General features: G+C 44.4%; 1 protein-coding gene and 1 long non-coding RNA gene across 2 annotated transcripts in view; both read right to left on the bottom strand.

The window, feature by feature from the left end:
- Positions 1-10780, bottom strand: part of LOC127927689 (MICAL-like protein 2) — a 54506-nt gene extending 43726 nt beyond the window's left edge. The window contains exons 1-2 of the mRNA XM_052514384.1: positions 10336-10780; positions 8500-8548 (exon numbers count right to left, since the gene is read on the bottom strand). Of these exons, the coding sequence (XP_052370344.1) occupies positions 8500-8548; positions 10336-10478 (192 nt within the window). The 5' untranslated portion in view covers positions 10479-10780. The remainder of the gene's footprint in view (positions 1-8499; positions 8549-10335) is intronic.
- On the bottom strand, positions 5223-5544 carry LOC127927692 (uncharacterized). Its single transcript, XR_008128517.1, has 3 exons — positions 5483-5544; positions 5362-5394; positions 5223-5317 (listed from the first exon to the last, which is right to left on the bottom strand). It is a non-coding gene; the product is annotated as an uncharacterized LOC127927692 (long non-coding RNA).
- Positions 10781-15639: the final 4859 nt, after the last annotated feature.

The raw sequence follows: 15639 nt of genomic DNA, 5'->3' as shown, positions 1-15639 counted from the left end.
GAGATAGAAGGCTGGAACACACAGAGAGATAGAAGGCTGGAACACACAGAGAGATAGAAGGCTGGAACACACAGAGAGATAGAAGGCTGGAACACACAGAGAGATAGAAGGCTGGAACACACAGAGAGATAGAAGGCTGGAACACACAGAGAGATAGAAGGCTGGAACACACAGAGAGATAGAAGGCTGGAACACACAGAGAGATAGAAGGCTGGAACATACAGATACAGTGCCTTGCGAAAGTATTCGGCCCCCTTGAACTTTGCGACCTTTTGCCACATTTCAGGCTTCAAACAAAGATATAAAACTGTATTTTTTTGTGAAGAATCAACAACAAGTGGGACACAATCATGAAGTGGAACGACATTTATTGGATATTTCAAACTTTTTTAACAAATAAAAAAATGAAAAATTGGGCGTGCAAAATTAATCAGCCCCCTTCAGTTAATACTTTGTAGCGCCACCTTTTGCTGTGATTACAGCTGTAAGTCGCTTGGGGTATGTCTATCAGTTTTGCACATCGAGAGACTGAAACTTTTTATGGATATCTTTAAGAAATGGCTTTCTTCTTGCCACTCTTCCATAAAGGCCAGATTTGTGCAATATATGACTGATTGTTGTCCTATGGACAGAGTCTCCCACCTCAGCTGTAGATCTCTGCAGTTCATCCAGAATGATCATGGGCCTCTTGGCTGCATCTCTGATCAGTCTTCTCCTTGTATGAGCTGAAAGTTTAGAGGGACGGCAAGGTCTTGGTAGATTTGCAGTGGTCTGATACTCCTTCCATTTCAATATTATCGCTTGCACAGTGCTCCTTGGGATGTTTAAAGCTTGGGAAATCTTTTTGTATCCAAATCCGGCTTTAAACTTCTTCACAACAGTATCTCGGACCTGCCTGGTGTGTTCCTTGTTCTTCATGATGCTCTCTGCGCTTTTAACGGACCTCTGAGACTATCACAGTGCAGGTGCATTTATACGGAGACTTGATTACACACAGGTGGATTGTATTCATCATCATTAGTCATTTAGGTCAACATTGGATCATTCAGAGATCCTCACTGAACTTCTGGAGAGAGTTTGCTGCACTGAAAGTAAAGGGGCTGAATAATTCTGCACGCCCAATTCTTCAGTTTTTGATTTGTTAAAAAAGTGTGAAATATCCAATAAATGTCGTTCCACTTCATGATTGTGTCCCACTTGTTGTTGATTATTCACAAAAAAATACAGTTTTATATCTTTATGTTTGAAGCCTGAAATGTGGCAAAAGATTGCAAAGTTCAAGGGGGCTGAATACTTTCGCAAGGCACTGTATATAAAAGGCTGAACACCTGGGAACAAAGAGCTAAAAGGCTGTACACCTGGGAACAAAGAGCTAAAAGGCTGTACACCTGGGAACAAAGAGCTAAAAGGCTGTACACCTGGGAACAAAGAGCTAAAAGGCTGTACACCTGGGAACAAAGAGCTAAAAGGCTGTACACCTGGGAACAAAGAGCTAAAAGGCTGAACACCTGGGAACAAAGAGCTAAAAGGCTGTACACCTGGGAACAAAGAGCTAAAAGGCTGTACACCTGGGAACAAAGAGCTAAAAGGCTGTACACCTGGGAACAAAGAGCTAAAAGGCTGTACACCTGGGAACAAAGAGCTAAAAGGCTGTACACCTGGGAACAAAGAGCTAAAAGGCTGTACACCTGGGAACAAAGAGCTAAAAGGCTGTACACCTGGGAACACAGAACAATAAGGCATGACAAAGCGTCTTCCCCCTCAGCAGGCTGAAAAGATTTGAAAAGAAACTGCTCGGCCTCCGACCGCAAGGCGCTACAGAGGGTAATGCGTACGGCCCAGTACATCACTGGGGCAAAGCTTCCTGCCATCCAGGACCTCCTATACCAGACGGTGTCAGAGGAAGGCCCTTAAAATTGTCAGACTAAAGCCACCCAAGTCATAGACTGTTCTCTGCTACTGCACGGCAAGTGGTACCGATGCACCAAGAATGGAACCAACAGGACCCTGACCAGCTTCTTCCCCCAAGCCGTAAGACTGACAAATAGTTAGTTAAATAGTTAACCAGCAGCTACCCAGACTTTCTACATAGGACCTCCCTTACCTCCTCAGTACTGGTACCCCGTGTATATAGCCAAGTTATTACCTCATACCCCTGCACATGGACTCTGTGTGTAGGGAGGTGGTACCCTGTGTATATAACCAAGTTATTACCTCATACCCCTGCACATGGACTCAGTACTGGTACCCCGTGTATATAGCCAAGTTATCGTTACTCAGTGTGTGTATAGAGCCAAGTTATCGTTACTCATTGTGTATAGAGCCAAGTTATCGTTACTCAGTGTGTATAGAGCCAAGTTATCGTTACTCATTGTGTATAGAGCCAAGTTATCGTTACTCATTGTGTATAGAGCCAAGTTATCGTTACTCAGTGTGTATAGAGCCAAGTTATCGTTACTCATTGTGTATAGAGCCAAGTTATCGTTACTCAGTGTGTATAGAGCCAAGTTATCGTTACTCAGTGTGTATAGAGCCAAGTTATCGTTACTCAGTGTGTATAGAGCCAAGTTATCGTTACTCAGTGTGTATAGAGCCAAGTTATCGTTACTCAGTGTGTATAGAGCCAAGTTATCGTTACTCAGTGTGTATAGAGCCAAGTTATCGTTACTCAGTGTGTATAGAGCCAAGTTATCGTTACTCAGTGTGTATAGAGCCAAGTTATCGTTACTCAGTGTGTATAGAGCCAAGTTATCGTTACTCATTGTGTATAGAGCCAAGTTATCGTTACTCATTGTGTATAGAGCCAAGTTATCGTTACTCAGTGTGTATAGAGCCAAGTTATCGTTACTCATTGTGTATAGAGCCAAGTTATCGTTACTCATTGTGTATAGAGCCAAGTTATCGTTACTCATTGTGTATAGAGCCAAGTTATCGTTACTCATTGTGTATAGAGCCAAGTTATCGTTACTCAGTGTGTATAGAGCCAAGTTATCGTTACTCAGTGTGTATAGAGCCAAGTTATCGTTACTCAGTGTGTATAGAGCCAAGTTATCGTTACTCAGTGTGTATAGAGCCATAGAGCCAAGTTATCGTTACTCAGTGTGTATAGAGCCAAGTTATCGTTACTCAGTGTGTATAGAGCCAAGTTATCGTTACTCAGTGTGTATAGAGCCAAGTTATCGTTACTCATTGTGTGTTTGTTGACGTGTGATTACTGTTGTACTACTTGTCTATGTTCTTTCTCTCTGCCTTGTTGGGAAGGACCAATCAGCTGTTAGTCTACACCTGTTGTTTACCAAGCATGCGAGTTCGATATTGTTATCAAGATTGACAGAATTATGCTACAACACACTGTAGATATGGAGATCTGCTGACTCAGGCACTGTTCTTTAGAGACAGAGACTCAGAGACAAGGTGTTGGTCTCATTCTAACACTCCCCTTGGTCTGTAGAGGCAGAGACAAGGTGTTGTTCTCATTCCAACACTCCCATTGGTCTGTAGAGGCAGAGACAAGGTGTTGTTCTCATTCCAACACTCCCATTGGTCTGTAGAGGCAGAGACAAAGCGTTGTTCTTATTCTAACACTCCCATTGGTCTATAGAGGCAGAGACTCTGAGACAAGGCGTTGTTCTCATTCTAACACTCCCATTGGTCCATAGAGGCAGAGACAAAGTGTTGTTCTCATTCCAATACTCCCATTGGTCTATAGAGGCAGAGACTCGGAGACAAAGTGTTGTTGTCATTCCAATACTCCCACACCACACATGACTGGAATAGCTGGTAAAGTGACTTTGTGTGAGAAAGAGAGATGTCTTTGTTACCATTCCTGTGTTTGAGAAATCCCTGTCCACTCATTTCTGAATCAGCAGAATGTGAGTTAACTCCTTGTTTACAGTAGCTGCTATGTACATCTCAGTGTTTTAATGGACTGTCTGTGTGAATACAGCCTGAGAAACTGAAGTAGCTGGCCTGGCTGGTTGGCCTGGCTGGTTGGCCTGGCTGGTTGGCCTGGCTGGTTGGCCTGGCTGGTTGGCCTGGCTGGTTGGCCTGGCTGGTTGGCCTGGCTGGTTGGCCTGGCTGGTTGGCCTGGCTGGTTGGCCTGGCTGGTTGGCCTGGCTGGTTGGCCTGGCTGGTTGGCCTGGCTGGTTCTAAAGCTGCATATTTAGACCAGCAAAAAGTATGAAAAGAAAACAGACAAGACAGAACAGGACAGATCCCAGCAATGATTCAGGACAGAAAGAGAAACCATTGCAGGACCATCAACAGTCTGGAGTTCTTGGGAATTTCTCCTGTTAGATTCCTCACTTTCCTGTCAGAAATGTTCCTGGCTTTCTTCATGACTGGGCGAAAGAATGGAAAGCCCGGAGTTTCAACAGTCAAAGTGTGTGTGTGTGTGTGTGTGTGTGTGTGTGTGTGTATACAGTGGGGCAAAAAAGTACTTAGTCAGCCACCAATTGTGCAAGTTCTCCCACTTAAACAGATGAGAGAGGCCTGTAATTTTCATCATCGGTACACTTCAACTATGACAGACAAAATTATCATTTTTTTCCCAGAAAATCACATAGTAGGATTTTTATTGAATTTATTTGCAAATTATCATGGAAAATAAGTATTTTGTCACCTACAAACAAGCAAGATTTCTATATGCATATATGTGTGTGTGTGTGTGTGTGTGTGTGTGTGTGTGTGTGTGTGTGTGTGTGTGTGTGTGTGTGTGTGTGTGTGTGTGTGTGTGTGTGTGTGTGTGTGTGTGTGTAGCAGGACATGCTCCCTCATCCACACCATTTCCAGGACCACCGTCTCCATGGAAGCAGGAAGGAAGGACAGAAGAGCTCCTCCATAACAGCGTTCCAAGTAGGACCCTGTTCCCTATGAAGTCCACTACATTTGACCCAAGTCCTACAGACCCTGGTGAAAACTAGTGCACTATTTAGGGGATAGGGTGCCATTTGAGCTGTACTCCGTGACAACATGATTTGATAAACAACATGTCTGTGTCTGAAGCCAGCTGAGTGTTATCAGTTCACCACAGCTATAAAAAAATCTGTTTACAGTACTATGATCCAACTTTCACTTCTGAAGGCAGAACAGCCATGACACACACACTGTCCCGAGGCTAACCTCTCCCTTCCCTCTCCCTGTCCTGAGGAAACCTCCAGGTTAACCTCCCTTCTCTCTCCCTGTCCTGAGGAATACTCCAGGCTAACCTCTCCCTTCCCTCTACCTGTCCTGAGGAAACCTCCAGGCTAACCTCTCCCTGTCCTGAGGAAACCTCCAGGCTAACCTCTCCCTGTCCTGAGGAAACCTCCAGGCTAACCTCTCCCTTCCCTCTCCCTGTCCTGAGGAATCCTCCAGGCTAACCTCTCCCTGTCCTGAGGAAACCTCCAGGCTAACCTCTCCCTTCCCTCTCCCTGTCCTGAGGAATCCTCCAGGCTAACCTCTCCCTTCCCTCTCCCTGTCCTGAGGAATCCTCCAGGCTAACCTCTCCCTGTCCTGAGGAAACCTCCAGGCTAACCTCTCCCTTCCCTCTCCCTGTCCTGAGGAATCCTCCAGGCTAACCTCTCCCTTCCCTCTCCCTGTCCCGAGGTAACCTCCAGTCTAACCCCTCCCTTCCTGAGGAAACCTCTCCCTCCTGTCCTGAGGTCACCCTCTCCAGGCTAACCTCTCCTCTTCCCTCTCCCTGTCCTGAGGGCTAACCTCCAGGCTAGGCTACCTCTCCCTTCTCCCCTTCCCTGAGGTAACCTCCAGGCTAACCTCTCCCTTCCCTCTCCCTGTCCTGAGGAATCCTCCAGGCTAACCTCTCCCTTCCCTCTCCCTGTCCTGAGGTAACCTCCAGGCTAACCTCTCCCTTCCCTCTCCTGAGGAATCCTCCAGGCTAACCTCTCCCTTCCCTCTCCCTGTCCTGAGGTAACCTCCAGGCTAATCTCTCCCTTCCCTCTCCTGAGGAATCCTCCAGGCTAACCTCTCCCTTCTCTCTCCCTGCTCTGAGGAAACCTCCAGGCTAATCTCTCCCTTCCCTCTCCTGAGGTAACCTCCAGGCTAACCTCTCCCTTCCCTCTCCCTGTCCTGAGGTAACCTCCAGGCTAATCTCTCCCTTCCCTCTCCCTGTCCTGAGGTAACCTCCAGGCTAACCTCTCCCTTCCCTCTCCCTGTCCTGAGGTAACCTCCAGGCTAATCTCTCCCTTCCCTCTCCCTGTCCTGAGGTAACCTCCAGGCTAACCTCTCCCTTCCCTCTCCCTGTCCTGAGGTAACCTCCAGGCTAATCTCTCCCTTCCCTCTCCCTGTCCTGAGGTAACCTCCAGGCTAACCTCTTCCTGCTCTGAGGAAAGGGAGGAACAGCATCATTCCAATACAAAAGTGAAAGTTTGTGGAATCTCTGTTGATATGGCCCTGTTTTGCTTTCAGATGATACGTAGCTATGGCAACTACATCAATCATTAATAACTGGCCTGCATGACACAGAGCTGTGGCTAGTGTAGTCTGAGCACCAGTCTCTTCAGCTAACATGCCACTCCTTGTCATTGCCATAGAGACTGGTCTCTGGCAATCTCAACATTCAATATGCAGATTACGGCAGAGTTGCTCATTGGTTGTTCGAAATAAGAATATTTTCCATAAGGCTAGAATGTTACTGTAGTTCTATATCAGAATAATCCAGAGGCTAGAATGTTACTGTAGTTCTATATCAGAATAATCCAGAGGCTAGAATGTTACTGTAGTTCTATATCAGAATAATCCAGAGGCTAGAATGTTACTGTAGTTCTATATCAGAATAATCCAGAGGCTAGAATGTTACTGTAGTTCTATATCAGAATAATCCAGAGGCTAGAATGTTACTGTAGTTCTATATCAGAATAATCCAGAGGCTAGAATGTTACTGTAGTTCTATATCAGAATAATCCAGAGGCTAGAATGTTACTGTAGTTCTATATCAGAATAATCCAGAGGCTAGAATGTTACTGTAGTTCTATATCAGAATAATCCAGAGGCTAGAATGTTACTGTAGTTCTATATCAGAATAATCCAGAGGCTAGAATGTTACTGTAGTTCCATATCAGAATAATCCAGAGGCTAGAATGTTACTGTAGTTCTATATCAGAATAATCCAGAGGCTAGAATGTTACTGTAGTTCTATATCAGAATAATCCAGAGGCTAGAATGTTACTGTAGTTCTATATCAGAATAATCCAGAGGCTAGAATGTTACTGTAGTTCTATCAGAATAATCCAGAGGCTAGAATGTGACTGTAGTTCTATATCAGAATAATTCAGAGGCTAGAATGTTACTGTAGTTCTATATCAGAATAATCCAGAGGTTAGAATGTGTTACTGTAGTTCTATGTCAGAATAATCCAGATTCTAGAATGTTACTGTAGTTCTATGTCCGAAGTATAGTGCTAGAGTATTAATTAAGCCTAGATATATCACTCTACGTAATGAATTGGTGCTAAAATGGTGGTCAGTTTGCTGGAGTTTATGGTCTGGAATGACAGTCAGTTGGCTGTATAATCTATAGTAGTCTATGGTGAGGAGTAGGGAGATTTAGCTGGCTGTATTGTCTATGGTGAGACTCAGCTGGTTGTATTATCTATAGTAGTCTTTGGTGAGACTCAGCTGGTTGTATAATCTATAGCGGTCTATGGTGAGGAGTAGGGAGATTTAGCTGGCTGTATTGTCTATGGTGAGACTCAGCTGGTTGTATTATCTATAGCAGTCTGTGGTGAGACTCAGGTGGCTGTATAATCTATAGCGGTCTATGGTGAGGAGTAGGGAGACTTAGCTGGCTGTATTGTCTATGGTGAGACTCAGCTGGCTGTATAATCTATAGCAGTCTATGGTGTGGTGTAGTGTAGTGGGGCGGCAGGGTAGCCTAGTGGTTAGAGCATTGGACTAGTAACCGAAAGGTTGCAAGTTCAAATCCCCGAGCTGACAAGGTACAAAATCTGTCGTTCTACCCCTGAACAGGCAGTTAACCCACTGTTCCTAGGCCGTCATTGAAAATAAGAATTTGTTCTTAACTGACTTGCCTAGTTAAATAAAGGTAAAATGTTAAATAAAATAAAAAAGTGAGACTCAGCTGGCTGTATAATCTATAGCAGTCTATGGTGAGGAGTAGGGATATACTTAGCTGGCTGTATTGTCTATAGTAGTCTATGGTGAGACTCAGCTGGCTGTTTAATCTATAGTGGTCTATGGCTGAAGAAATTTGGCTTGGCACCTGAAACCCTCAAACTTTTACAGATGCACAATTGAGAGCCTCCTGTCAGGCTGAATCATCACCTGGTACGGCAACTGCACCACCCGCAACCTCAGGGCTCTCCAGAGGGTGGCACGGTCTGCCCAACGCATCACAGGGGGGGGCACACTACCTGCCCTTCAGGACACCTACAGCACCCGATGTCACAGGAAGGCCAAAAATATCCTCAAGGACATTAACCACCTGAGCCACAGCCTTTTCATCCCGCTATCACAAGTCTGTGTGTGTTCATCAGTAACTTACCAGGTGGTTGTTGTCATAGACATTCTCCTTCATCAGGGAATCAAAGTCACTGAGGAGAAGAAGCACAGATTAGGTTGATGACATGTCACATCAATCACACCACTGACACCTGGCATTATTCCCTGGATCTCACACCCCACTGACGCAAGCTACCTGCTATTATTCCCTGGATCTCACACCCCACGGACGCAAGCTACCTGCTATTATTCCCTGGATCTCACACCCCACTGACGCAAGCTACCTGCTATTATTCCCTGGATCTCACACCCCACAGACGCAAGCTACCTGCTATTATTCCCTGGATCTCACACCCCACGGACGCAAGCTACCTGCTATTATTCCCTGGATCTCACACCCCACTGACGCAAGCTACCTGTTATTATTCCCTGGATCTCACACCCCACTGACGCAAGCTACCTGCTATTATTCCCTGGATCTCACACCCCACTGACGCAAGCTACCTGCTATTATTCCCTGGATCTCACACCCCACTGACGCAAGCTACCTGCTATTATTCCCTGGATCCCAATCTAGTCCACAGGAGGCTGGTGGCACCTTGATTGGGGAGAACGGACTCTAATGGCTGGAGCAGAATCAGTGGAGTGGTGTCACAATATGTCAAACATTCCATTCGCTCAGACTCCTTTGCAGAATCAGTAGAGTGATGTCACAATACAAACATTCCATTCACTCAGACTCCTTTGCAGAATCACTGGAGTGGTGTCACAATATGTCAAACATTCCATTCCCTCAGACTCCTTTGCAGAATCAGTAGAGTGATGTCACAATACAAACATTCCATTCACTCAGACTCCTTTGCAGAATCAGTGTAGTGGTGTCACAATATGTCAAACATTCCATTCCCTCAGACTCCTTTGCAGAATCAGTAGAGTGGTGTCACAATATGTCAAACATTCCATTCCCTCAGACTCCTTTGCAGAATCAGTAGAGTGGTGTCACAATATGTCAAACATTCCATTCCCTCAGACTCCTTTGCAGAATCAGTAGAGTGGTGTCACAATATGTCAAACATTCCATTCACTCAGACTCCTTTGCAGAATCATTCAACAACGTCTTCACTTGAGAACCTCACCGTCATAATGACAGCGTCAATGATGTCACTCCATCTTATGACCAGTGATTCACTTTGCTATTATTAAAATGTCAACATGCATCTCAGAGTCAGTCTGACACGCGCCAGTTTTCCACTGATTCTATCAAAATATATATATTTGGGTCTTTAGACGGAGTTCACCGGAGTGAAACATGTGGAAATGATGCCTTATCATTCAGACAGTAGACTGCCCAGGCTTCTGATTATCTCAAATAGTTAATGTTCTGTTTAGACGGTTACCCTGTCCCCTACTGTTTACTGTAAACCTATAATCTACTGTGTCTTTAAAAAAGAAACATTTGACAAAAGACTAGGCTTTATCACTGATGAGATTTCACCGATATACAGAGATTGTATTAATATTGTATTGATATACAGAAATCGTGTTAAATTCCGTTTTTAATTTGGAGATTAGTTTACAAATCTAAAGGAAGCACAAATGTTTACTGCCACGTTGAGTTAGCAAGAGTTGTAGGGTTTTCATTTCCAAGTTGTTAGGCTACTGATACTTACAGCGAACTACCTCCAGGCAACATTAACATAATATTTATTTCGTGTTGCATACAAGGGCTACTTTGTTGCAGTGAATACAGGTTACGCTGTGTCACCCACCATAAGACAAAAATCAAGACTCATTCCTTGTTAAACTGTTGAGTTTATTCACTTCCTCATAGAATTTCGCAACACTCGAAGTAGTTCTATCGATAGTGCCCTCTACTTACATGAGGTCGGGTCTGTTTCGGTGAATGAGGGCGCAGAAAGCCATCCCGTCCCTGAAAGAGGTGGTCATATTGGTGATCGTGACATCTCTGTAACCCTGAACCTGGATCTTACACCACTGTTGCAGCGCTTTCACCGCCGACATCCTAGTTCTCTCCCGAAACCCCGAACTGAGTGTAAAGCGGCAAGATCCAAGTTCACGAACTGACCGCAACTAGATAAGTTTCCACAACTTGAATAAATAGACGAGTGACTGAAATACCCCTTACGGAAAAAAAATGTTTTGATCCAACTTCTGACGAATGATTAGGGGAAACCTCATTTAAAAAAAGAGAGCGACAAAGTCGTCCGCGTGGTTCTATTCAACGAGTCATATAAATACACTAGATAATGTTAGGGGTGTTGTGTTGAAGCCACCGCGCCTCCATCTTGTCACTCCCCACCGATGGAAAACGTATTCTGGAAGTAATAGAAATCCATTTATTTATGTCAATATTCGTTAACGCCCCGTTTATTCTATTACAGACGCCACAATGCATACTTTACATTATGTGAGCTAAACATAAACAAAAAATATATAAAAACACATGTGTTAATTATAGTATAATTTTGGGGAGATTACTAATGTTACTGTCCACAAAACAAAACAAAAAAGTATGTGTAATTTTGTCCTTGAAACATTTAATTGAAATGCTGTATAATTCCATTCATTCCTATGGAGGACTGCTACTGGGGAGTACCAATATGGCCGACCGTTGGCTTCAAAGCCTCTCAATGCCTATTCAATCTAATGTTGATATACATCCTTGAGTCTGTTTGGCAATCAAATAAAAACTGATATGATACCTGAAAAGGTTTCCTTTCGTGACGTAAAATGGGCGGAGTCAAACGGGTACTTTCTGGGAAAAGGGGGGTGTTTTCTGATATCAGAGTTTCTTGATATCAACTTACACTGCTCGTCATCGGTCCGTGGCTGTTTCTTTTGAGTGAGAGTGAGAGAAAGAAAGAGAGAGAGAGAGAAAGAGAGAGAGAAAGAGAGAGAGAAAGAGAGAGAGAGAGAGAGACAGAGAGTGAGAGTGAGAGAGAGAAAGAGAGAAAGAGAGAGAGAGAGAGAGAGAGAGAGAGAGAGTGTGAGAGAGAGAGAGAGAGACAGAGAGAGTGTGAGAGAGTGTGTGTGAGAGAGAGAGAGAGAGAGAGAGAGAGAGAGAGAGAGAGAGAGAGAGAGAGACACAGAGTGACAGAGAGAGAGTGTGAGAGAGAGAAAGAAAGAAAGCATTGCTCTGTTCATGAATTTACAGTATTATTTTTGTTGCAGGAACAAGGAAAGTATCAGTTACAAGAGAGCCATCTACACGTTTTTGTTTTTTCTTTGGTGATCAAATCAAACCAAATCAAACCGATTAAGTCAACTGGTTTCTCTGGGGTGGGGTGGGGTGGGGTGGGGGGGAGAGGAGAGAGGGAGAAAGAAATCAATGCTCTAGTCATGAATTTACAATGACAGTGATTTTGTTGTGAGAACATGGTAAATATCAGTAGTGAATTTGACATCAAAACCCTGTGAAGGGCTGTGTCTGATCTTGGCCTCCATGAAGGGAGGCAGACGCAGGAAAACAGCTGACTCACAGTCGAGGGTGTGGCTTTATGTAACACTTAAAAGGGTTCTTTCACTGCCGACGGGGGGGGTTCGTTTGCGTAGCTCTCAACATACTTTTTGTGCGACTGCATTTTTGGACCACGACACAAACGGAGCTCCGTAGAAAATCACCGTGGAGAACCCTTAAAACTACCAGGTGGTCCCTGGTCTACTCTACCTCAACTGACCTGTCGGGGGGGGGAGTGTGTGTGTGTGTGTGTGTGTGTCCAACCTGCCAACCAGGTAGATATGGGACGAACTACTACAGTACTATTAACTAGAAACTGATCTGAGATCCTGTTTCCTGGTAGATATGGGAGGAACTACTACAGTACTATTAACTAGAAACTGATCTGAGATCTTGTTTCCAGGTAGATATGGGAGGAACTACTACAGTACTATTAACTAGAAACTGATCTGAGATCCTGTCTCCAGGTAGATATGGAACTACTACAGTACTATTAACTAGAAACTGATCTGAGATCTTGTTTCCAGGTAGATATGGGAGGAAAAACTACAGTACTATTAACTAGTTACTGATCTGAGATCCTGTCTCCAGGTAGATATGGAACTACTACAGTACTATTAACTAGAAACTGATCTGAGATCTTGTTTCCAGGTAGATATGGGAGGAAAAACTACAGTACTATTAACTAGTTACTGATCTGAGATCCTGTCTCCAGGTAGATATGGAACTACTACAGTACTATTAACTAGAAACTGATCTGAGATCTTGTTTCCAGGTAGATATGGGAGGAACTACTACAGTACTATTAACTAGAAACTGATCTGAGATCCTGTCTCCAGGTAGATATGGGAGGAACTACTACAGTACTATTAACTAGAAACTGATCTGAGATCTTGTTTCCAGGTAGATATGGAAGGAACTACTACAGTACTATTAACTAGAAACTGATCTGAGATCCTGTCTCCAGGTAGATATGGAACTACTACAGTACTATTAACTAGAAACTGATCTGAGATCTTGTTTCCAGGTAGATATGGGAGGAACAACTACAGTACTATTAACTAGTTACTGATCTGAGATCCTGTCTCCAGGTAGATATGGAACTACTACAGTACTATAAACTAGAAACTGATCTGAGATCTTGTTTCCAGGTAGATATGGGAGGAACTACTACAGTACTATTAACGAGAAACTGATCTGAGATCCTGTTTCCTGGTAGATATGGGAGGAAAAACTACAGTACTATTAACTAGTTACTGATCTGAGATCCTGTCTCCAGGTAGATATGGAACTACTACAGTACTATTAACTAGAAACTGATCTGAGATCCTGTTTCCTGGTAGATATGGGAGGAACTACTACAGTACTATTAACTAGTTTTGTCCCATTAATAGTTCGGGTTAGGAGTAGGGAAGAGTAATCTGATTCTAGATCTGTGGTTAGGTTGATATCTAATGGTTCAGGTTAGGAGTAGAGAAGAGTAATCTGATTCTAGATCTGTGGTTAGGTTGGTATCTAATGGTTCAGGTTAGGAGTAGAGAAGAGTAATCTGATTCTAGATCTGTGGTTAGGTTGATATCTAATGGTTCAGGTTAGGAGTAGGGAAGAGTAATCTGATCCTAGATCTGTGGTTAAGGATGATGTACCTGGAGTAGTAAATACAGGTGAAGGGAGCACCACAGGAAGCACAGATTGAACATGCAGAGCATGTACAGCCAGATTGGAGTTTTATGTTCTAGAACATTCTCTCTGTCTAACCTCTGTCCACTTAGAGGAGTAGCTACATTTTAGAACATTCTCTCAGTTTAGCCTCTGTCCACTTAGAGGAGTAGCTATGTTCTAGAATATTCTCTCTGTCTAACCTCTGTCCTCTTAGAGGAGTAGCTATGTTCTAGAACATTCTCTCTGTTTAACATCTGTCCACTTAGAGGAGTAGCTATGTTCTAGAACATTCTCTCTGTTTAACCTCTGTCCACTTAGACAGATTAGTAGCTATGTTCTAGAACATTCTCTCTGTCTAACCTCTGTCCACTTAGAGGAGTAGCTATGTTCAAGAACATTCTCTCTGTCTAACCTCCGTCCACTTAGAGGAGTAGCTACGTTCTAGAACATTCTCTCTGTCTAACCTCTGTCCACTTAGAGGACTAGCTACGTTCTAGAACATTCTCTCTGTCTAACCTCTGTCCACTTAGAGGAGTAGCTACGTTCTAGAACATTCTCTCTGTCTAACCTCTGTCCACTTAGAGGAGTAGCTACGTTCTAGAACATTCTCTCTGTCTAACCTCTGTCCTTTTAGAGGAGTAGCTACGTTCTAGAACATTCTCTCTGACTAACCCCTGTCCACTTAGAGGAGTAGCTACGTTCTAGAACATTCTCTCTGTCTAACCTCTGTCTACTTAGAGGAGTAGCTACGTTCTAGAACATTCTCTCTGTCTAACCTCTGTCCACTTAGAGGAGTAGCTATGTTCTAGAACATTCTCTCTGTCTATCCTCTGTCCTCTTAGAGGAGTAGCTATGTTCTAGAACATTCTCTCTGTCTATCATCTGTCCTCTTAGAGGAGTAGCTATGTCCTAGAACATTCTCTCTGTCTAACCTCTGTCCACTTAGACAGAGCAACAGACTGAGGAATAAACAGTCCAAGGGTTCCTGTAAGAGAGCTGGCAGTGTACACACACTATCAACATCCCTACTGGACACCCCCCTACTCTAGTCTGTCCCCTACCCACACACACACTATCAACATCAACATCCCTACTGGACACCCCCTACTCTAGTCTGTCCACTACCCACACACACTATCAACATCAACATCCCTACTGGACACCCCCTACTCTAGTCTGTCCCCTACCCACACACACTATCAACATCCCTACTGGACACCCCCCTACTCTAGTCTGTCCCCTACCCACACACACACTATCAACATCAACATCCCTACTGGACACCCCCTACTCTAGTCTGTCCACTACCCACACACACTATCAACATCAACATCCCTACTGGACACCCCCTACTCTAGTCTGTCCCCTACCCACACACACTATCAACATCCCTACTGGACACCCCCTACTCTAGTCTGTCCCCTACCCACACACACACACTATCAACATCCCTACTGGACACCCCCCTACTCTAGTCTGTCCCCTACCCACACACACACTATCAACATCCCTACTGGACGCCCCCTACTCTAGTCTGTCCCCTACCCACACACACACTATCAACATCCCTACTGGACACCCCCTACTCTAGTCTGTCCCCTACCCACACACACTATCAACATCCCTACTGGACACCCCCCTACTCTAGTCTGTCCCCTACCCACACACACTATCAACATCAACATCCCTACTGGACACCCCCCTACTCTAGTCTGTCCCCTACCCACACACACACTATCAACATCCCTACTGGACACCCCCCTACTCTAGTCTGTCCCCTACCCACACACACACTATCAACATCCCTACTGGACGCCCCCTACTCTAGTCTGTCCCCTACCCACACACACACTATCAACATCCCTACTGGACGCCCCCTACTCTAGTCTGTCCCCTACCCACACACACACTATCAACATCCCTACTGGACACCCCCTACTCTAGTCTGTCCCCTACCCACACACACACTATCAACATCCCTACTGGACACCCCCTACTCTAGTCTGTCCCCTACCCACACACACTATCAACATCCCTACTGGA

This window comes from Oncorhynchus keta, unplaced genomic scaffold (assembly GCF_023373465.1).
Source record: "Oncorhynchus keta strain PuntledgeMale-10-30-2019 unplaced genomic scaffold, Oket_V2 Un_scaffold_17310_pilon_pilon, whole genome shotgun sequence".
Lineage (NCBI taxonomy): Eukaryota > Metazoa > Chordata > Actinopteri > Salmoniformes > Salmonidae > Oncorhynchus > Oncorhynchus keta.
The sequence above is the reverse complement of the archived record's forward strand: the minus strand, read 5'-3'. Positions and strand labels throughout refer to the sequence as shown.